The sequence below is a fragment of the Dipodomys ordii genome, unplaced genomic scaffold, assembly GCF_000151885.1.
Source record: "Dipodomys ordii isolate 6190 unplaced genomic scaffold, Dord_2.0 Scaffold165, whole genome shotgun sequence".
Classification (NCBI taxonomy): domain Eukaryota; kingdom Metazoa; phylum Chordata; class Mammalia; order Rodentia; family Heteromyidae; genus Dipodomys; species Dipodomys ordii.
Window position 1 is genome coordinate 2,657,995 of NW_012267381.1, and position 23,774 is coordinate 2,681,768.

The following is a 23,774-nucleotide window of genomic DNA, read 5'->3' on the forward strand; positions in this document are numbered from 1 at the left end:
GTGTTGTCCCAGGTTGGCTTTCTGTATTCAGTGCGGGTCTTCCTAAACTCTGCAGTGGCCTCTCCTGGGCTCTCCGCCATCATCAAGTTTCTTTCAGCCAGAGAGGCCCAAAATACCCCAGAGGCCTGCGATGGGAAGCTGCGTTTTCCGGCCTCTCCAGTGAAGGTGGGTCAGATCTCATGTGTACACATGGGTTTGAACCCAGGGCCTATTCCTTGCTAACTCTAGCACTTGGGCTGTGCCCCCAACCAAGGTGAGTTTAACTGTAGAATCCTAACTCCACAGGAATGAAGTATGAATCCAGTAATAAGTAGGCATTTTTGTGGCCTTCTGCTCTGCAGAATGCTTCCATTTGCAGTCACCCCACACGGATCCTGTATTCTCAGGTGGTGCTGTTTGTGGTTTTATTATCTTTAAGTAGTTGTACAAAGGGTTTCAATTCAACATGTGGTGAATGCATCGTAATCAATGTCATCCTTTCCCTGCCCCAACCTTCCCTTCAAGTTTCCTGGTCTCATTGACACACATGAACACTGTATTTGCCAACCTTACTCTCCATTTTGTCTCCTCCCCTTTGGCTTTGCCCTCCCCCAATACATGTTTCACTTTCCTAGTATTCATTTCATTAAACTATTTTTTTTTCTCAGGGGAAGAAACACAAAACTCAGGATGCTTAAGTGACTTTGTTCCAAGCTTACTGTTGAAAAGTCCTATGACACTTTATATTACCTTTTATTAAAAAAAATGTTTTTTAGCCAGTGCTGGGGCTTGAACTCAGGATCTGGACACTGACCCCGAGCTTCTTTTGCTCAAGCACTCTACCACTTAAGACACACAGTACCACTTCCACCTTTTCTGTTTAATGGACTGAGGAATCAAACCCAGGTCTTCCTGCGTGCTAGACAAGTACTCTACCTCTAAGCCACATTCCCAGCCTCTATATTGCCTTTTAATATAGGAAATCATCAGAAGTATTCTGCTTTGATTTATTTTATGTGGTGTTAATGTATGAGATTGAGAAACTGTTGTTGGTTAGAACATACAGGATGCTTTTCATCATTTTACCAAAAACTACCTGTTAGAACTCCCTTCAGTACCCCAAAACCTCCTTTAATGCATTGTAGAAATCCTTGTTAGTATGCCAGATGGCTCTGTTTCCCAGAGTTCCAGAAAAACATGTACCCAGTGCAACTTCCTTTTCCTTTTCAGAGATCATTTTAATATCTGAATAACTACTTGGTACTAACCTTGCTATCTCTCTGATTTAACTTTAACTGAATCTGAAAACTACTCAATAGTGACTCAAAGGATACTTCCTTCATTGCTGTAGACTGTTCAACACCCTTTTCAATCCTTGATCAACTAATGAATGAAGTATTATTCATCAGATTTTCTGTACTGTGAGCTGCCTGTTTCTAACCTGTGACCATGTCTCATAACCACTTAGTTATACAGATGGTACCAAAAACATTACAGAACAGTTTAAACAGTAGTGCATTTTTAGTGTTCTTTGGCTACTGAAACTATGTCATAAGCTCTAGGTTTTGAGAAATTTACAGGTAATTACCAACACTGCTATAGTGATGACGTGTTCAGCAAGACAAGTATGTAGCTAAAAGGAGAAGGCATTCACATCAGATCACTTATTTAACTCAGGCAATGGGTTACTGTCTCACATTTTTATCTAGCTTTATTAGTATTTTTTTTATTCTTGGCAAGTATAGTTTCTTTTCTGTCTGTCTTTCAACCTTTAACAAGAATGTTGTACAATAAACTCAAAGAATGACCTAAGACACCTTGAGAGGGCCTCCCTGCATCCTCTGTGGCATGAAGGAAAATGATCAGCAAGATTTCGGCAAGGTGACAGTGTATCTTGTATATATTAATATACCACCAAGAGTTTTTATTCCTTTCTGATAATCTCGAAAAGCTTGTCTATGACTTACCATACAGGTCAGCCTTGCAACAGTACTAGACATTTAAAAAGTAGCCACAGTTTTCTCTTTCACAACAGGCAGCTTCAGTTGGAGAAAGGAATTTCATTTTTTTAGGAATTTCATTTTTTGTTTACATATTCTTCATCCATTAACCCAATCAACACATTACCATCCTCTTGTCAGATGCCAAGAACTGTGCTTGGTTCTTAGAATGATCAAAGGGTAGGATATTGGTTCCTTAGGTACTTTGGGAGCTTAGAAAGCAGTGATAGAGGAGGGCAATTCACAAATCAATGAGGACTTAATGCTGTGATGTTGTGTTGCTTAAATTTTTATACACATTAAAAATTAGGCTCAAGTGGTAGGACCTCATCCTTGAGTTAAGAGAGCACAAAGCCTTGAGTTAAAGCCCCAGTAATGGCACACACACACACACACACACACACACACACACTCACTCACACTCATACACACACAAAAGACATTTAAGAAAGAACTGGTGCTGGGCACTGGTGGCTTATGCCTGAATCCTGACTACTCAGGAGGCTGAGATCTGAGGATCATGGTTCAAATCAGCCCAGGCAGGAAAGTTCATGATACTCTTATCTCCAGTTAGGTAGCAGAAAACTGGAAGTGGAGTTGTGGCTCAAAGTGGTAGAGTGTTAGCCTTGAGCAGAAGAGCTTAGGGAGCGCCCCTAGACCCTGAGTTCAAGCCCCATAACTGACAAAAGAGAGAGAAAGAAAGAAAGCAATAGTTCAGGATAGTGTGGGATGTTGGTGGCTCATACCTATACTGCTCAGGAGGCTGAGAACTGAGGATTGTAGGCAGGAAAGTCCATGAGACTTTTTTTTTGGTCAGTCATGGAGCTTTAACTCTGGGCCTGTGTGCTGTTCCTCAGCTCTTCAGCTTAAGGAGAGTGTCTACCATTTGAGCCAGAGCTACACTTCCAGTTTTCTAGTGGTTAATTGGAGATAAGAGTATCACAGACTTTCCTGTCCCTGCCCTGGCTGGCTTTGATCCGTGATCCTCAGTTCTCAGGTTCCTGAGTAGCTAAGATTATAGGCATGAGCCATTGGCACCTAGCTCATGAGACTCTTATCTCTAATTAACCACCAGAAGATCAAAAGTGGAACTGTGGCCCAAAGTGGTAGAGCGCTAGCCTTGTGCAAAAAAGCTCAGAGACAGAGCTCAGGCCCTGAGTTTAAGCCCCATGACTGACAAAACAAACAAACAAAAACTGGTAAGGTAAGAAGTCTGTAGTGATGTATAAAATATTTAGAGAGCTTACACTTAAAAGAAATTTGCATTCTCAAAGGAAGTTGTTAGTAGTTTTAGTTGTATGTAGAAATTTCAAAGGTATATGTGTTCCTTCCTCTTTCAGGGATTAGTAATGTAGAGAAGGGGTGGTAGGTGGCAAAAACAATTTTCCTCAAAGGTATGGACAATCCAAGGTACCTTGACCAATCCAATTTTAGGACACATAACGCCACCTTTGGCTTCTACAAACCCATAGCCATCCCCATGCACAGGCTATGCCCCTGAAATCCTGGAGTGCTTCTGCTAGCCAGTCCATGTGGTTTGTGATATTACACATGACTTGTGTAGTACAGTCCCTTATTTTAGGCATCCATGAGAATCATTTAGCTTTTCAATGCACCACACTACTATTGCTCCTAGCCAAAGTTTTTCTGCCATTAGCCACTCAACTCCATCATATATCTCATTGCCCATACCAAGAATGGCATTGACTGTCACACATTAAAGCAAACTTACACTGCTTAGTTTCAGATGCTAATAAAGAACATCACAGGGTTCTCTTTCTTAGAGGAAAGAAGAGATATTCTTCCACATTCTCAGACCACTTGGGCAGTTTTTGCCATGTAGATAGATTAGCTGGATGAATTTTCCAAGTTATCTCTTCAGTGGTGGAGAAAGGATTTTTCCATGTGCTCAACAGTCTTTCAATGGACCTGAAAAGCTATAAGAATGCAACTTGCAAACAGATTAGACTACACACAGCTTGAAGTAAGGAAAAGGCATAAACAGCAGAACAATCTAATTCATGATCAGTTAAGGCAACTTGCCTGGAACTCGATTTTTGAAGATGTGTTCGAGGTCTTCCAGGGATGTTGCAATCCAGTGGGGTGACTGTTAATCCTGTGAAGGTTCAGGAGCATCATTTTCTGGTTTAAGAAACTTGAGAAGGGGCTGGGAAGGTGGCTCAGTGGTAGAGTGCTTGCCTTGCATGCGTGAGGCCCTGGGTTCGATTCCTCAGCACCACATAAGCAAAAAGAAAAAAAGCCGCAAGTGGCGCTGGACACCCCCCCCCCCAAAAAAAAAGAAACTTGAGAAAATGTTGCAAGCCAACTGGGAATAAGTAGTGTATGACACTGGTACTGGAGCAGGAAAGACAAACCAAGAATCCAGATAAAGATGGTATTGAGGGCTGGGAAGGTGGCTCAGTGGTAGAGCGCTTGCCTTGCATGCCTGAGGCCCTGAGTTCGATTCCTCAGCACCACATAAGCAAAAAGAAAAAAGCCGGAAGTGGCGCTGTGGCTCAAGTGGTAGAGCGCTAGCCTTGAGCTGAAGAGCTGAGGGACCCACGACCGGACCCAAAAAAAAAAAAAAAAGATGGTATTGAAATCTGTGAAGAACAAATGAACCATTCAAAAATAATTATTTGCAAGCAACTAGATGTTCATAGAAGAGAAAAGGGACTCCCCACCTCAACCTTACTAAAAACAAAACTAGTGAAACAAATTCCAGAAGGATTAAAAAATATAAATAACAGTACAACTTTAGAAAAGTACTGGAAGTATCAGAGACCAGCATTATCTCAGAAGGTAACTGAGTGCCTTTCTAACAAGAGTACATCCCATGAGCCACCAGGTGGGGAAGGCAGGTGTGATGTGGGCCACTAGAAAAAGGCCCTCTCTTCCCAGCCCTCACCTCAACTCATGACACTGAATTGTTTGATTTTACTTCTTTTACAGTTGGTGAATGTAGTAGCTAAAGCCTAAAAGTTGTCCTACTTGGGTGGAGATCCGGTGATCCTATTTTGAGATCAGCCCAGGCAAAAAGAAGTTCATGAAGATTCCATCTCAAAAGAATGGCTAGGTGCAGTGGTGCACTCTGGTTATCCCAGCAACTGGGGAAGCACAGTGTGCAGGGATGAATGGCTGTCATCCCCAGCAACATGGGGAAGCACAAGTCAGAATGTCACAGCTGAGGCCAGCCTGAGCATAAAGAATTGTACTCATAAATTAACATGTTGAATTGAAACTTCTTTGTATATGTAAAAAATACTTCAGAAGTAACCAATGCAAAAAGGACTTGAAGGTATACATTCAGTGGTATAGAGCTTGCCTACAAAATAGAATGCCTAGAATTCAGTCCCCAGAACATACGCATGCATGCACACACACGCACGCGCATACACGCACACACACACACACACACACGTACACACATTCTTTTTACTAAATATATATTAGTCATTTCAATGGATTGTGATGATTTTCATTGATTGGCAAAGCTCCCAATATTTCTCAGCATTATATAAGGAGGCAAACAAGAACACAGTTAATGATCGTAGACTTTATTGTCTAGGAAGTTAGAGTTTCTGTCCTTGGGTTTTTTTGTTTGTTTTGTTTTGTTTGCCAGTCCTGGGGCTTGAATTCTAGGTCTGGGCACTATCCCTGAGCTTTTGTGCAAGAATAAAACCTAAGTTCACTTACCCTAGAAATGAGATTAATTGAGAACTAATGTCTAAAACACTAGCTTAGAATCTGTAAATGATTACAAAGCAAATTACCAAGGGGCTGGGAAGGTGGCTCAGTGGTAAAGCGCTTGCCTTGCATGCTTGAGGCCCTGGGTTTGATTCCTCAGCATCCATAAGCAAAAAAAAAAAGCCGGAAGTGGTGCTTTGGCTCAAGTGGTAGAGCGCTAGCCTTGAGCTAAAGAGGTGAGGGGCAGCAGCCAGGCTCAGAGTTCAGGCCCACGACCGGACCCAAAATAAAAAAATAAAACAAAGAAAGCAAATTACCAAGCAGAGAGCAGAGTATACAGAGTATGGACACTGATATTTTCCTTTCTTCCATTCCCTCCTCTTGTGCATATAAACAGTTTATTACTGAATTATCCAATAACAGCTGAGAACCTGACTTTCAACAAGGGAGTAATTCAGAAATTTTGGGAGTTTAACTCTAGAGTTAGCAACTAGAGTTTAACTCTAGATGAATGAATAAAAATGAAGCAATTATGGATATGTATTTATATATCCATATTCTTATTCATGTTCTTATCCACATAGGTATATTTATATATCCATATATTTATATGTATTTTACATATCCATATATTTTAATATATCCATATGATATATGAATATGTTATATATTATATAATATATCCATATATGGATATATATCCTTATATATCATATATAAATATATATTTATATATATGGATACATGTGTATATTCATATATGTATGTATGTATATATATTGTGTGTGTATGTATGCATGTATGCGTATATGTGTATATGTGTATGGCAGTCCTAGGGTTTGAACTCAGAACCTGGGTGCTATCCCTGAGCTCTTGTGTTCAAGGCTAATGCTCTACCACTTGAGCCATAGCTCTACTTCTGGCTGTTTTGGTAGTTAGTAAGTCTCATAGGCTTTCCTGCCCAGGCTGGCTTCAAACCATGATTTTCAGATCTCAGCCACTTGAGTAGATAGGATTATAGGCATGAGCCACTGGCACCCAGCACAATTACATTTTTAGTTCAAAATTTATCACTTTAAAAATAGAAATGAAAACATTTATCATCATGCAACATGTACCTTAACTCTCTTGCAGGTAACCTCAGTATGATTTTTAAATTGGCAAAGGCAGTCAGCAACATGGTGAGAGCTTAACATCCCTGTAGACATTTCAGAGAGAAAAAAAGACTGGAAAGTAAGAGACCAGGAAACAGGGCATCTTGCAAAGCAGACAAGGTATTATTTTGAGCAGTTTCCTCTTGGCTCCAACTTTCAGTACCTATATACAACTAGTAGAAAAAGGAGGGATATTAAGTGCCAGGCTCAGAGGCAGGGCAAGCTTGCCTCAAGCCCCCAATGCTTTGGGTGTGCTAATTATGACCAGAAACATCCTTTTGCCAAGACTAACCAAAAAAATCCCTCCTTCCTTCCCTTCCTTCCTTTCCTTTCCTTCCTTCCTTCCTTTCTTCCTTCCTTCCTTCCTTCCTTCCTTCCTAAGGGTAAACACCGAAAGAACAGTTTGTATGTTTTATCTGTAATCTTCCTGTTCAACTATCAACTGTATAGAACACAGACTCACCTAGCATAAACTTAGAGGAGGGGAGGTTTTCACTCCTGCAGAAATTATTGAACTGGCACCTCCAAACAGGTGGGAAAATACCCCTAAAGTTTAATAAATGGAAGCAAGCACTGAGCCCTCAAAATTAGCAGAGCCACAAGGCATATCTCCCTTGCAGAAGCTGAAGAACTCATGACACTGGGGCCCCAGATCAGTGGAGCTTGCATGAAAGAATTGGCCTGTTTGCAGCCATCCAAGATGCCTGTGCTCTGACCTCTTCCCAGTCCTGTGCAGAGGCCTCCACTCAGACCCAAGGCTGCATTTCATCTCGGTACAGGGCCTGCAACTTCTGCCCTGCCCTTCACTGGCTGCTGAGTGCTACTTTTCAGTTTCTTTCTGTGTCCATTTAAAAGCGCAATGTCACTGATTCCCTGGAAAAAACAACTAGAGTACAGTAAGAAGAGAGGAAAAGTGATTCCTGGGCTTCCCACTATGAGGGCACAACAAGAGGCTAAGGTGGTACTAAATGGCTGGATACATGCAGGAAAGTGACCAAGGATTCCCCAGGGTGATCACTTGAGATAGTGTGTGGTCAAACACCTGTTTTTTTTGGCTCAAAGCCAGAAGTAGGCTAGAACATGGACCTGGGTTCTGCACTGGGAGAAGTACATTAAGGAAGAATTAAATTGATTCTACTCACAAGTGCAATCTTTGGCCTCAGGTGGGAAGAGACAGTGCCAAAGTCACATAGTTTATCCTGAGGCACATCAGGTCAAAGAACCTGGAAGCCAGGATCTAGGCTGATGCAGACCTGCCCTACCAGATAAAGGCCTTATAGACCCTTTCCAATAGTCTCAGGGGACCTAGTCACAGTTAACTGGCCTGGCTTCTGTGCCTCTGCTTAACCTTCCTTTGCTCTTCCCCATCACCAGGTTTCAGAAGGCAGTTGGCCCCACCCTGCAGCCCTTCCAGGCCCAGAGATTGGTTTCTCTAATTGTGGGGTAGGACAGGTTCACCAAAGCAAGGGGAGGTGGTAAGGCACTACAGGGGCAGCAACATGTTGTCAGTCAAGTTGAAGGGCTGTCCTACATCTGTTGGCTCCATACCAGGCTCTACAGCTCTTCCTTGCCTACAGTTGAACTAAATGTTGTCCTGTCCTGTCTGAATTGCAGACTGAGGACCTAGGGCAGCAGGGACCTTGACAGCCACAGCCTCACACTTGATTGAACTATGAATTCTGTTGAACTCTGCCTTGTATCATAATTGAAATCAGTGGTGGTATGTTCTCTTACTGTTCAGTAACATATTTTCCCGTGTGTGTGTGTGTGTGTGTGTGTGTGTGTGTGTTTGTGTGCGTGTGTGTTTGTGTGCGTGTGTGCGCGCAGGTCCTAGTCCTGGGATTTGAACTCAGGGCTTGGGTGCTGTCCCTGAGCTCTTTTGCTCAAGGCTAGTGCTCTATCATAGCCAAAGCTCCACTTCTGGCTTTTTGGGTGCTTAATTGGAAATGAGATTTTTCTTCCCAGGCTGGCTTTGAACTGTCATCCTTAGATCTCAGCCTCCTGAGTAGCTAGGATTACAGGTCAAGTTTTTAAAAGGTTATGTCAGTCACTTTTTTTTTTTTTGGTCAAATGGGTATGTATATGGAGGTTCTAAGTAACTCTCCTTTGTAACTGAGGTCCTAAGCAGTGGACATTTTAAATAGCCACTTCGTAGGAGAGATTTTTTTTTTTCTAAAGGGGAGTCAGTGGTTGCAGTTGGGATTTTATTTTTAAATAAACCTCAATCTTGTGAAACAGTGCTATCTACTTGCAGAGAGAAATGAGGATTTGAAAATATGGATACATGTTAAGGGGAGGAGGGAAACCCTGGGAATGAAGATAATTTAAAGGAAAAATAAGAAGAGCCAATTGATGACAGGCCAGAGAGCTAGTAATGGAGACTCTTACCCTTGTTCTGCAGGGAACTCTCTAGGAACTGGATCAGGTGTGGTGGTCAAGAAGGTATTTCATAAAAAGCAAGAAAAATGTCCTTTCTCTTCATAGTGTGGAAAGGAGATTGCACTGTTCAGGATGGCCACTCTCTTGCTGGGTGACAGGACGCCATGTAGGATGAAAGAGAGACTAGCCTGCTGGGGAATCATTCCAGAATTCTTGTCCTTACTTGGAGAGAGTTCACTATTTCCTCTCAACTCTATTCATGTTACTTTCCTCTCATTCCATTCTATGGTCAGGAATACATGCCTTTTAGGCTTCCTCCCTGTGTCTAATCAGGCATATTACTTAGCTTATTTCAGACTGTCATTTGCAGACCAAAAGGATTATAACAAGGTAAATTTCTGTACATTTTCATGATTTATTAAAGAACTCTCCAGGCAAAGAATGGTAGGTCATTATTAATTCCATATGAATTTGAGTACCCACTACAGTAGGAATGTGCTGGTACTAATAGGAAGACAAAATATCCATTGCTATTCAGTTGTTCATTATCAAACTAGAAAAGTATAAATATCCACAATATTATTATGGACAACACATTTATAATGCAATGTGTAGTTAGTTATTGGATAAAAAGAGTATCAAGATGTGAGTAATTTGCACAAAGACAATACTTTTTGAAGTAAAAGAGAAACCTTACTGGTAGGTAAAGTTGCTTGGGATGTAGCCAATTGGGAAAGTACTTGCCCAACATGCTCATGATCTGGCTTTGTTCTCTAGCACTGTCAAAAAGTGAGCTAGGGATTACTAGGCACTGGTAGCTCAAGCCTCTAATCCTAGCCAATCAGGAGGGTGAGATCTGAGGATCATGGCTCAAAGCTAGCCCAGGCAGAAATGTCTCTAAGACTAATCTCTAACCACCAAAAAAGTCAGAAGTGGAACTGTGGTTCAAAAGTAGTAGCCTTGAACAAAAAAGCTTAGGGGACAGCACGCAGGCATTAAATTCAAGGCCCATGTCAGATAAAAGAAGAGCTAGGGAGATAAATGGTTGAAGTTGTAGGTCTGTTCGAGGAGGAGATAAAGTTATGAGATGGAGAAATAGTGCTAGGTTCCTATTGTTTTTTGGTTGATTTGGGGAAGCTCCTCTGAGTAGGATCCAATTGACTTGAAGGTTGCTGACATTGAGTAGAACTTGCTTAAAAACAAGGTGAAAGTAGGAAAGGGACAGTTGGGGGAATATTCTGAACAGAGCCATAATCATTAGTGTCTGACCAACCTGGGTGTTACCTTGTGCTGATACCTCTGAACTTTAAGTCCATTAATAAGACATGAGATTTGATATTCAATGGCTTCTAGACTATTGTTTACCCAGGCCAATAAAATATCAAAAATATTAAAACAAGATCTCCAGCTTAAGTATTAAAGTGACTTTTCTACTTAAGAATCTCTTCATAAAACATTATTTTAGTACCACAGTATAAGGAGAGGCAGGAGAGACTGTAATCTTAGCTCCTCATGAGGCAGGATTGAGGAATCTCCAGGTTTAAGGCTGGCCCAGCAAAGAGTTTGCAGGACCAATCTCAACAAGCTGGTCACTGTACAACAATTATATGAAAGTCCATAATCAGTATTAAGTTGGCAAGATAAATTTAGAGAAAACAGTCTTAATTACTTCCATGTATATAAAATTTTTTAAAAAGAAGGCAAAATTGTGTTTCATGCCAATTGGAACTTAATCTGATAACCCAAATTGTGATACATCTTGTATTGGAAAAGTAGAGAAAGTGTCTTCTGAAAACAAGCATTTTAAATTTTTTCCATGTAAAATAATCCAGTTTAATGAGACTTGTCAAGGAAACGTCAGACTTTAAGCAACCTAGCTTCCTGTGAAATGAGAAAGGAAGTTAGCATTGGTTTCAGAAATTTATTACAGATCCAGCCCTAATGGAACTGACTTTTGAAATGTTTCATTTTTCAGTACTATATGCCTGGCCACGTGCACAGCCGGAGGAATAAGAAGATGAAGCATCTTCCTGGACTTTACATACTAGTGCTGCAGCAGACAATAAATAAACAACAAAGTAAGTTATAAGAAGGACTACTCCATAGGAAATCCAGTGTCTTCCTGTGTGCATATGGGATAGGACCTCTGAAAATGGTGTCCCCTCTGGAGTAACTGTGTTGAGACAATGTGGGGTGAGGATGTTTTCCCCAAGTCAATGTCAAGAGCTGTCTCAGAATCAAACCCTCTCTGACTGCATTGTTCACCTCAAAACCCCTCCTGCAGAAATGTTAGTGTCATCACTGACTCTCTGCTAGCCCCAGCTAACCCAGTGGTGGATCATCAGCCAGGGGACCCAGTGTTGAAACTTTAGAGGGACTGAGAACATTGTGGGATACATAATTGCAACGTGTATTCTTCTGCCTGACACCCTCACTGGCTTTCATTTGGCAGGTCAGTTGTTTTTCCCCAGAAGCCAGACTGCCAAGGGGAGGAAGAAAATCTCTCAGATTTCACTTTGGAAGAGGAAGACTTGAGGCTTCCAGGACTGGACTAGCACTTCTGAATATCTCCAGAGGCCCCGCCCGCCCTGTGACTTCCTTGGAAAGTTCTGCTGTGCCCCACCCAATAGGCTGCTGATTTGGGGGGGGGGTGGGGACGATCCCTAGGTCTGCAGCCCAAATCCTGCCTAGCTGTGGGGGAGCGGCCCTGTCGGGAGTTGTGGCTCCTCAAGGGGTAGAGGGGGTTGGGCCCTTTCAAAGTAGGAAAAGACTCCCTAGCAGTATAGAACCAAACAGGGTGCGAGCCTAACAAAGGGTTCTGTTTCATAAACAATGATTTCGGTTTCATAAACAAAGGTGTTGTAAGCTAGGGGCGGGGTTCACACGGTTGCCAGGAAACACCAAAGAAGCTGCTGCCTTAAACCCTTTGGCTTGAGGGAGTAGCAGTGGCTATGCGTGTCTTGTCCCCGTTGTATATCATGTCCCGGCTCTGTCTCTGGACCCCAGAGCTCCTCCTCACGATGCTACAGTTGTGGCTCTGGGTCCAGGCAGCACCTATTTCGCACTGGGACCGAAATCGGATCCTGCCAAACCGCGATCCTGCTGAACCCACAGAGCCACTGTCTCCACGCACTTCCTATCTCCCACCTGAACCATCCCATATGCTCAACCACCCCGGGGACCCCGGGGACCCCGGGGACCCTGATGGTTTTGATTACCTGGAATCCTCACCTCCGTCTCAGATGTTTGTTGCACCGCAGGAATTGACTGAAAATTTGCTTTCATTCCCCAACACAGATTCTGCTGAACAGCTACCTCCAGAGTCAGATCAGTTTCCTGGGTCTCATGATCTGCCAGACAAGTTAATTCCAGAGGAGACACATGTAGAGGCGATCCCAATGGCAGGTGAGGATCACAACCAGTCCCACCCTCTGTCTCATCCACTCAAAAGTACATTTCAGACTATAGGGCTAGATCAGACTGCAGATCACCAGTCATTTGAAATACTTCTTGCACCTATGGATAATCAGAGTTTAACAACAGCACCGTTTGTTTCACAAGAGAACCTAGAGAATGATCTAGCTCAGCATCCGCACCTTGCTACACTTATCATTGAAACTGCAAACTCATTTACTGAACCCGAGGTTCAGAAACAATCCTTGCAGGATGGTTATCTAGATTCAGATAGGAATATGGTTTATTCTGATAGCCAAACTCTGAAAACCCAAGGGAATGCAGATGAGCCTCCAGAGCCCTTAGAGCAAGGTGTACCTTCTAAGTTCCACCTGGAGACCCATACTCAAAATCCAGAGACTCCTGAGGAGATCCAATCCTCTGTCACCCAGAAAGACACCCCAGCTCAACATGAACTTGTTAGGGAGGATGTTGTACCATCAGTGCATCAGGAAGCAAATGTTCCACTCCCAAGTGAAAATGAAACTCAGCTCTCAACCCTGTCAAATGCCTTGATTAATCTTTTGGATATGGACACCATAACAACTCCCAGGAAACGGCAGACCCCAGCCCGGCCTGTGGGGAGTGTAGAGGAAGAAGCAACTTTGTCGTTCCAAGAAGAGGCACCAGATCAGACTTCAGAGCTCCCCGAGATTGCTGAACCTTCTGGAAGCCAGCTGGAAGTCCCAGGTCAACCTTCAGCATCTTTTGAAGAGGTTGGATCCCTGTCTATTCAACAGGAAGCTCCAGCTCTAGCACCTATTAGAGATGAGAAGTCTGAGCAGGAGATCCCAACTGACAATATACAGACTGCTCGAGAGGAGGAACCTTCTCCAAGCCACTCTGTGGCCCAATCTCAGCTTCCAGAGCCACCTGATGGGAATGTAGCTCAAACTTCAGCGTATTATGCAATGCCAGTTTCAACACCAAGTGAGGACCAAACTAAATATTTAATACTTCCCAATAGCACAGCTCAACTTTTGGGTCTGCAAAGCACAGTAACTGAAAAACCCACTACTAAAGCTAAACACTTCCGGACAAAGACAGACGCTCTTCTAAAACAAGCCCACATTGCAATTCAACTACCTGTGGCTCTCCAACTTACCATGACTGTACAACCTACTGCTGAGTATGAATTTTCTCCAACAGTACAAACTGAACATTCTTTGGCTACTTCTCCAGAGAAGCATGATGTAATGCTTTCACATCTGGACCAGGTTCAGACTTCGAATCCGGTTGTAACTGAAGTCACAGTTAAACCTTTTGATCTGGAACTTACTTTAACTCCAGGATCCATTATGGAGGCTGAACCTTCTCCAACCATACAGAATACCCTAACTGATCCTCAACAGCTTATATCTCAAGCTCCAGTGTATTATGTGATGACAGTTCCAATGCCAAGTCAGGAACAAATGAATACTCAAACATCACAAGGGGTCACACGACCTCTGGACATAGAGCTTCCCACAAATTCAGAATCCACTACAGAAATGGACTATTCTTCATCCTCCCTGAAGACAACTACAGCTTTTTCTCCTCCTCTTCCTACCCTTCCTCTTCTTCCCCTTCCACTTTCTACTGTTCCTCCTCCTCCTCCTCTCCCTCCTCCTCCTCCCACTCTTCCCACTCCTCTCCTTCCCTTTCCCCCTTCCCCTTCCCCTCTTCCTCCTCATTCACCTCTAACTGTTCCTCCTTCCACTCCCACTCTTAGTACTCCCAGTCTTCCTCCTCCTCCATCTTTACCTCCCAGTCTTCCTGCTCCCCCTTCTCTTCCTCCCAGTCTTCCTCCTTCTCTTCCTCCCAGTCTTCCTCCTCCTCCTCCTCTTCCTCAGAGTCTTCCTCCTCCTCCCCCTAGCCTTCCTCCTCCTCTTTCTCTTCCTCCTCCTCCTCTTCCTCCTCCTCTTCCTCCTCCACCTTCGTTTCCTCCTCCTCCTCTTCCTCCTCCTCCTCCTCCTTCTCTTCCTCCTCTTCCTTCTCTTCCTCCTCCTCCTCCTCCTTCTTCTTCTTCTTCTTCTCCTCCTCCTCTTCCTCCTGCTTCTCCTCTTCCTCTTCTTTCTCCCTCTTCTGCTCTTCCTCTTCTTCCTCCCCCTTCTCCTCCTCCTCCTCTTCTTTCTCTCCCTTCTCCTCCTCTTCTTCCTCCCCCTTCTCTTCTTCCTCCCTCTTCTCCTCTTCCTCCCCCTTCTCCTCCTCTTCCTCCCCTTTCTCCTCCTCCTCCCCTTTCTCCTCCTCTTCCTCTTCTTTCTCCCCCTTCTCCTTTTCCTCTTTTTCCTCCCTCTTCTCCACCTGCCCAGGTTCAGGCCCAACAACCAAACCTGACTCCAAAACCTACTACAGAGGTTTCTCCATCCATGCAGTTAACTCCAACTCATCCTCCAATTTTACCAACTGCACAGGCTGTATTTTCTACAGCTTCTTTTCCAAACATCCCCATGACTAGAATCACAGTGCAACCTTTGAATTTGGGATTGAACATGACTCAGTTCTCTGCAAATCCTGTCACTGAAAAGGTTTTAACTGTGCAAATTGGACAGATGTCCACTTCAAAAATCAACATATGTGAGCTCTGTACATGCCAGGAACAGACAATGTTGTGTATTGGTCTCAGCCCAGCACAGAAGCTCCGCCGAGTACCAGTGCCAGTTCCCCACACCAAGAAGAAAATCTTTACTGTGTTGTAAGCATCACCTTTCCTCCTTTGTGCTAAGCATTCTTCTCAACATGGTAACTTCTTTTTCTCAAGTTCTTCTCAAGGTCTTCATCTCATCTCTGACTTTCTCCTGTTAACTTTAGCTTGTACTGTATTCCTTCTCCAGGATTTTTATTTTTTATTTTTGGTCTGGTTGTGGGGCCTGAACTCTGGGCCTGGGCGCTGTCCCTCAGCTCTTCAGCTCAAGGCTAGCACTCTACCACTTGAGCCACAGCGCCACTTCCGGCTTTTTTCTTTTTTCTTATGTGGTGTGAGGAATCAAATCCAGGGCTTCAGGCATGCAAGGCAAGCACTCTACTACTGAGCCACCTTCCCCGCCCCTTCTCCAGGATTTTGTGATTGCGCTCTTTCTCCTTTTTTTTTTGTTGGTTGTGAGGCTTGAACTCTGGGCTTGGGAGCTGTCCCTGAGCTCTTCAGCTCAAGGTCAGTGCTCTACCACTTGAGTCACAGAGCCACTTTTGGTTTTCTGATGATTAATTGGAGATAAGAGTGTCATAGACTTTCCTGCTCAGGCTGGCTTTGAACCTTGATTCTCAGATCTCAGCCTCCTTAGTAGCTAGGGTTACAGGCATGAGCCACCAGTGCCCAGCTTTCTACCTTCTTTATAACATGTCTCAGTGATATTAGTGTCATGTTTAAGAGTAGAGTCTGGAAAGAGATTAGCTGGGTTTTGAACTCAGGTCTTTCATTGATTAGTTTTTTAGGCCTGACAAATTTTTTAGCTTTGTGACTCAGTTACCTCATCTGTAAAATGGACATTGTGCTAGTTACCATTTCATAGGATGGTTGTCAATTTAAGTGAGCATAAACATGTAATTCTTTTTTATTTAGAGAATACTTTATTAGTTTCTGTAATCAAACCCACGTAGATAAGACCTTACATATTTAATACAGTGCGTTTACCCCTGTACAAATGGAAAAAAATTAAGTTTAACATTTCTAGACCAATATGGCTATTAATTTCTGTACAATGCCAACTCAACACGGTAAACTGGGATACTTTTTCCAAAGTAAACATGTAATTCTTATCTCAGTACCTAGAATACATGAATATTAGCTGTTATTTTTTAGTCCCTTGTTTATGTTCAGAATTCATCTGTCTTTATATATAGATTCATTTTGGACCAAACCGAAGACAGTCCTGTGGTAGTCTAAGAAGTAGCACAATATGTATAGAACACAAAACAGTAGATAGAAAGAAATGGAACAAGCATAAAAAGATGATATATAATGAAGTACTAAAAGAGATGTAGACTAGGTGTTGTCATTCTTCATAATCTATAAACACTTGGTTGTTGGAGTTATTGAAAAAAAATTACATGGAGCGGGGCACTGGTGGCTCACATTTGTAATCCTAGCTACTCAGGAGGCTGAGATCTGAGGACTGCAGCTCAAAGCCAGCCTGGGCAAGAAAGTCTATGACACTCTTATCTCCAATTAACCACCAGAAAACCAGAAGTGGCTCTGTGGCTCAAGTGGTAGCCTTGAGCTGAAGAGCTCAGGGACAGCAACCAGGCCCAGAGTTCAAGCCTCACAACTGACCCCCCCAAAAAAATATATATGTATATATACATAAAGATAGATAGAGGTATAGATATAGATAGACACACACACACACACACACACACACACACACACACACACACTACATGGATAAGCTAAAACTTTACCTAGAGCTTACAGAGTGTGTTAAGTAGTGAAAAACCAGAAAGTAGAGCCTAGACAAATGCATGGCTACTGTTGCCATCAGGATATATTAGAACAGTCTGTCCGAAAAGAATTGAGGTTGGAAGCAATGAAAGACATAGTTAACATTTTCAATATCAACTCTAGAGGTTTGAAGGTTGTACAGTGAGATTTGGAGCCATGGAAACTTTTCAAGCAAGAGAGTAACAAGAGAGGATTTGTTGTTTGCTTTTGTTAGACAGGGTTTTGGTCTAGATAGCCCAGTCTGACCTGTAACTTACTATGCAGGTCTAGTCTGGAATGAAACTCAGTCCTTATATCTCAGCTTCCTGAGTACTGGGAACACAGTCCTGTACCACCCAGATGCTAGAGGAATGTTTTAGGATATATCTATGGAGTGGTCTTAGAAGGGAAAGTTGAATTCAGAAGACCTACTAGAAAGCTCTAGAAAAATCTAGGTGTAAATTGAAAAGTTATTGAATCAGAGTGGTTGTGATGAAAATGGAAAGAAAACACTGGGATTTCCTATAAGGAAAGACAGACAGGAATTAGTAATGGACTGGAGTATAGTTGGGACTGGGGTATATAGAAAATAGGACTCCCCCATTCCTGTCCTAGATGAACATGATAGTGATGGTGATGTAATGGAATGGCAGAGCTGTCAGGAAAGATGAGTTTAGTTTTAGGCATTGTCATCAGCAAGCAATCAGAAAGGTTGTACTTGAGTGGAAGGTATTCACTAGATAGATAAGCAGACTTAATTCTTTTCTATTCCACTGCCAGATGAAGTGTATATAAGCTGAGCAGGAAAGTTGCTGCTGAGGGGTAAGGACAGAATTAAAGGTAAAGTTACACAGATTTGAAATGAAACAAAGTATTTAATAGCTCCTTTCATGCATATATGCCTATTCTTTTTTTTAAATTCACAAAAGTCAGATTTAGAGGTATGCATCTATAATTGTAGCACACAGGAGGCTGAGACAGGTTAGATCTGGATTGGTTTGTTGTTGTTGTTTTATTGTTGTGGGACTTGAACTCAGGACCTGGGCACGATCCCTGAGTTTAAGATTAGTGCTCTATCCCTTGGAACCACAGTTCTGGTAGTTACTTGGAGATAGGAGTCTCACAGACTTTTCTGCCTGGGCTGGCTTTGAACCATAATCCTCAAATCTCGGCCTCCTAAGTAGCTAGAATTACAGTTGTGTGCCACCAGCACCTGGCTAGGTCTGGGTTTTGAGGCCAGTCTGAGCTACATAGCAATAGTCTACCTCTTTAAAAAAAATGATGCCTATAATCCTACTACTCAGGAAGCTGAGAGCTGAGGATCACGGTTCAAAGCCAGCCTGGGCAGGAAAGGCCGTGAGACTCTTATCTCCAATTAACCACCAGAAAACTGGAAGTGGTAATGTGGCTCAGAGCACTAGCCTTAAGCTGAAGAGCTGAGGAATAGCGCCCAAGCCCAGAGATCAAGCCCCACAACTGACCAAAAAAAAATGATATAGCTCACTGGTAAAGTACTTGCCTAGTACACAGTTCCCATTCAATCTTCAGCAACACACACACACACACACACACACATTCACAGAAGTACATAGGATAAGATGTGAATGTATGCAGCCTCTCTCAACTACTATTACCTCTTTTGTCTTATACCACCTATAAGAGAACCCTTTTTACTATTTTATTATGTTTTCCTCCCTCCAGTTTCTTTCCTGTGCATTTTCCTCTGATGTGGTAATACTATACTCCTGTGCTTTTTTCTATGCAACATATGCAAGAGATCTTTCCATACTAGCACAGTAGTTCCTCTAATTTCTAATTCTACTTTCCCTTCCTAGGATGCACTTCCTTCTAAGTGCCCTTACTTAGGCAAACTTAATACTACATGGCAGAGGGTTTTTTTGTTCCTGTTTGAAATAGTGGTAGATTTTTGCCCCGTTTTTTGTTGAATTATTTATTTCCTTACTGTAGGAATCAGTTTAAAAACAATTGGCAAGGGTGGGGTGGAGAGATATATTCAGAATAACAGGGTGCCATTACATATACAAAAGAGATTGAGTTTCCAGTGAGATATCCCATCTGAGATATCCCATCTTTTGCACCAATGGCCTGGCATTATGATTATTTTGTTTTGTTTTTTGTTGGTCATGTAGTTTGAACTTGGCCTGGGTGCTGTCTCTGAGCTCTTCAGCTCAAGGTGAGTACTCTACCACTTGAGCCACAGTGCTACTTCCAGTTTTCTGGTGGTTAATTGTTAAAAGTCACATAGCCAGGCTCAAGTTAAAAGTCGCATAGCAAGGCTCACGCCTGTAATCCTAGCTACTCAGGAGGCTGAGATCTGAGGATCATGGTGCAAAACCAGCCCAGGCAGGAAAGGCCGTGAGACTCTTATCTTCAATTAACAACCAGAAAACCAGAAGTGGTGCTATGGCTCAAGTGGTAGAGCACTAGCCTTGAGATGAAGAGCTGAGGGACAGCGCCCAGCCTCAGAGTTCAAGCCCCAGGACTGATGGAAAAAAAAAAAAAAGTGTTTCATGGACCTTCCTGCCAGGGCTGGCTTTGAACTTGGTCCTCAGATCTCAGCTTCCTGAATAGTTAGGATTAAAGGCGTGAGCCACTGGCACTCAGCTGGCCTGGCATTATTTATTGTAAAAACAAGGAAGTTCAAAGCTTTGGAACATAGAAAGGTGATGGTACTTTTTACTTTACTTGATTATCTTCCACAGGGTTATAGTGATTCTTCAACTTATCCCAATCTTTCTTTTCCTACTTGTTCAAATAAATGAACTGTGTTTCTTCACAGAAATTTCCAAGGAAACTCTATTTCTTACTTGGAAGAAAATATATGGAAAACATACCGTTGGGTTGGGAAGTTGTAAGTATATTCATCCTAAATATGAACTGTAGGATCCTTCTTGGTCAATACCTCTGAAAAGGAATTTCCTACCACATCTCAAATCAACTTCTATTGATTGAAATTTTGTGGTTATTTTAAATGTTAAATTTCTTGAGGAATGTGGGTATATCTTAGTGGCAGAGCTTGCCTTGCATGCATGAGGCCCTATCTTCATTATGAAAAAAATGATAAAAATTTCAGTCAGGTGCATTGGCTCATAACTGTAATCCTAGCTATACAACTCAGGTGGCTGATATATTGGGAGGACTACAGTTCAAGACTAGCCTGAGCCTCAAAGTTTACAAAAAACTCTCAACCAAGAGTTAGGTACTGTGGTATGACCTGTCATCCCAAGCTACATGGGAGACTAAGGTCAAGAGGATTGTGCTTCCAGGCTGTTCAGGACAAAAAGGTACTTGATATTCCACTTTTTTCCAGAGAGAAATTGGATTCAGTGGTACATACCTCTCATTCCAACAAATACAGAAAGCCTAAAGTAGGTAGACTGCAACTCAGGCACACATCTGAGCAGGAAGTGAGCCCCTATCTTAAAAATAACCAGTGAGGCCTGGTACCTGTGGCTCACGTTTGTAATCCTAACCACTCTGGAGGCCAAGTTCTGAGGATCGTGGTTCAAAGCCAGCCAGGGGAGGAAAATCCATGAGATTTTTCTCTCTAATAAACTACTCAGAAAAAACTGGAAGTGGTGCTGTGGCTCAAGTAGTAGAGTGCTAGCATTGAGCACAAACAGGCTCAGGGACAGTGCTCAGGCCCTGAACTCAGGCCCCAAGATTGGCAAAAAATAATAAAATAACCAGTGAGCTGGGCACTGATGGCTCATGTCTGTAATCCTAGCTACTCAGGAGGCCTGAGATCTGAGGATTGCTATTCCAAGCCAGCCTGGGCAGAAAAGCCTATGAGATTCTTATCTCCAGTAAACTACTCAGAGAAAGCCAGAAGTAGTGCTGTGGCTCAAGTGGTACAGTGCTAGCTTTGAGCACAAAGCAGTTGAAGGACAGCACCCTGAGTTCAAGCCCCATGACTGACCAAAAACAAGCAAAAAAACAGTGAAACACCTGAGTTCAAAACCTCAGAATTACATAAACAAAGATACGTTTTCATGGGCCCTCTTTGAAATATGTTTTCCACTATATATATAGTATATGATTACCTACCTAATGGACAGAGATAAAATAACATATGGTAAAAAAAAAAACCCTATCCTAGATATTTTCCTATGCATTTGCCTACATACGTATTTAAAAACAACAAAAGATATTTGTTATATGGTTTTCTTTTTCTTGTTTTTTTTTTATTGTTGGTCATGGGGCTCTTATGCACAAGGCTAGCACTCTGTCACTTTGAGCTTTTGAGTGGAGGTAAGAGTCTCACAGGGATTTTACTACCTGGGATGGCTTAGAACCACGATCCTTAACTCTCAGCCTCCTGAGTAACTAGGTTACAGGCGTGAGCCACATGTGGCCAGTTGGTTTTCTTTTTCCTTACATAAATGGTAACATCCGATGGGTGCTGGTGGCTCACGTCTGTAATCCTAGCTCAGGAGGCTGAGGTCTGAGGATCATGGTTCAAAGCCAGCCTGGGCAGGAAAGCCCCTGAGAATCTTATATCCAATAAACCACTCAGAAAATAAGAAGTGGCACTGTGGCTCAAGTGGTAGAGTGCTAGCCTTGAGCTGAAGAGCTGAGGGTCAGAGCCTAGCCCAGAGTTCAAGCCCCACAACCAACAAAAATAAATAAATAATAAAAAATAAATGGTAATATCCTGTGACTAGACTTTATGAACCATCACTTTTTTTTTGCAGGAGAGGGGGGGGCGGTTCCGGTCATGGGGCCTGAACTCTGGGCCTAGGCACTGTCCCTCAGCTCTTCAGCTCAAGGCTAGCGTTCTACCACTTGAGCCACAGCACCACTTCCGGCTTTTTTCTTTTTGCTTATGTGGTACTGAGGAATCGAACCCAGGGCCTCATGCATGCAAGGCAAGCACTCTACCACTGAGCCACCCTCCCAGCCCTGAACCATCTTTTTTTTTTCTTCCCTTGTATATAGAAAGTTATCCTATTCATTTAAATTCCTGCATAACATTCCATAGTATCTTTAACTCATGGTTTAACCATTTTCCTGTTTAGAACATGTTATTTACTTGTTGCATACATGGCTACCATGAACATCTCTGTATATACTTACTTGGCTGAGTCATTCTGTAGAATAGACATCTAGAAATGGTATTGTTAGGGTGAATAGTACAATGGTATACAGGAATGTTAATTGCCCTAAAAAAACGTGTGCCATTCTACATTCCATGTCACAAAATAAGACAACTTTCAGTTCTCCATACCTTTCTACCACTTAGTATTCTCAAACTGCTTGATTTATTTTGATTCAGAAATAACCTTTTTGTCTTCCAGAATTCTCAGTGAAAATCGCCTGACTGAATTACATAAGGATTCATTTGAAGGCCTGCTGTCCCTTGAGTATTTGTAAGTTATTCAGTCCAGCATATTGATTTGTGAGTCTATTACATGTGAAATGCACAGGGGTTCAAATTAGATAATTACTAAAATCTAATCCAGCAATAAATTTTGCAGTTAATTCTGTGTACATCTCAGCCCCTCTCTAGCATTAAATACTTTGCATATGTTATCAGCTTAATTTATGTTAATCATTTAAACAGCCCTTACTGAGAAAAATGATGATAAGACCTGTGTAGCTGTCTCATGCCTATAATCCTAACTATGCAGAAGGCTGAGGTCTGGGGATCATCGTACAAGCCAGCCTGAGAAGGACCTACAGAAAAACACCACTGGAAGTAAAGGTTTGGCTCAAGTGGTAGAGTGTTAGCCTTGAGCAGAGAAAGCTAAGGGAAGGCAAGGCTTCCAGTTCTTAGGCAAGGCTCTGAGTTGAAGTCCTAGTACTGTCACAACAAGAAGAAAAAAAAAAGAAACATACAACATAGATGGACTATAATATACAAAGACTAAAATACTATTTGGCCTTTACAATAAATACTTGAAAAAATAGGATTTGTAGGATAGGATAGAAAGAACCAAAGCTGCTTAAAGGAGAAGGAAATCTAACCACTTAAATTAACTTTAGAATATCATAAACCCAGAGCTTGAACTTGACATCCCTAGGCTTTTGTACTTATGGCTAGCAATCTACCACTTGAGCCACTCCTCCACTCCAACTTTTTTTTTGCTGGTTGGTTGAATAATAGAATTTCTTAAGACTTTTTTGCCCAAGCTAGCTTCAAAGTGAGATCTTTAAATCTCAACCTTCTGAGTAGCTAGGATTATAGGTATGAACCACTATTGCCTGGCTGTTTTCACAATTTAATCTGAATTAATATTTAAATATTAAAGAGCTAAACAGATCAGTTACATAAATAATATCAAGATGATTATGCCACAAGGAGGCCAGATGGATAGTAAGGATTTCAGTGAAAGAATTGCTATATGCATGTTGAAAATAGATATATGAAGCTGGTAGTGGTGATGCAATGCCTAAAATCCCAGCACTCAGCAGATAGGGACAGGAGAATCAAGAGTTGGCAGCCAGCCTGGGCTATATAGCAAGATTTCTCTCTGAGACGACCACCCACTAAAATAAATAATTGAAGTGATGCTTAAGTAAGTATAGTATATAGAAATGTTATCATAAGTATACCAGAAATTTTCCTAATATTCTTTTTTTTTTTTTGGCCCAGTCATGGGGTCTGAACTTTGGGCCTGGGCACTGTCCCTCAGCTCTTCAGCTCAAGGCTAGCGCTCTACCACTTGAGCCACAGTGCCACTTCCGGCTTTTTTCTTTTTGCTT

At 42.3% G+C, this 23,774-nt stretch overlaps 1 protein-coding gene across 1 annotated transcript in view; it reads left to right on the top strand.

Moving 5' to 3' along the window:
- The first annotated feature begins 12,150 nt into the window (after positions 1-12,150).
- LOC105998519 (leucine-rich repeat-containing protein 37B-like) overlaps positions 12,151-23,774 on the top strand; it is a 42,202-nt gene continuing 30,578 nt past the window's right edge. The window contains exons 1-4 of the mRNA XM_013033244.1: positions 12,151-14,031; positions 14,944-15,326; positions 19,849-19,920; positions 22,367-22,438. Coding sequence (XP_012888698.1) covers positions 12,151-14,031; positions 14,944-15,326; positions 19,849-19,920; positions 22,367-22,438 — 2,408 coding nt within the window. The remainder of the gene's footprint in view (positions 14,032-14,943; positions 15,327-19,848; positions 19,921-22,366; positions 22,439-23,774) is intronic.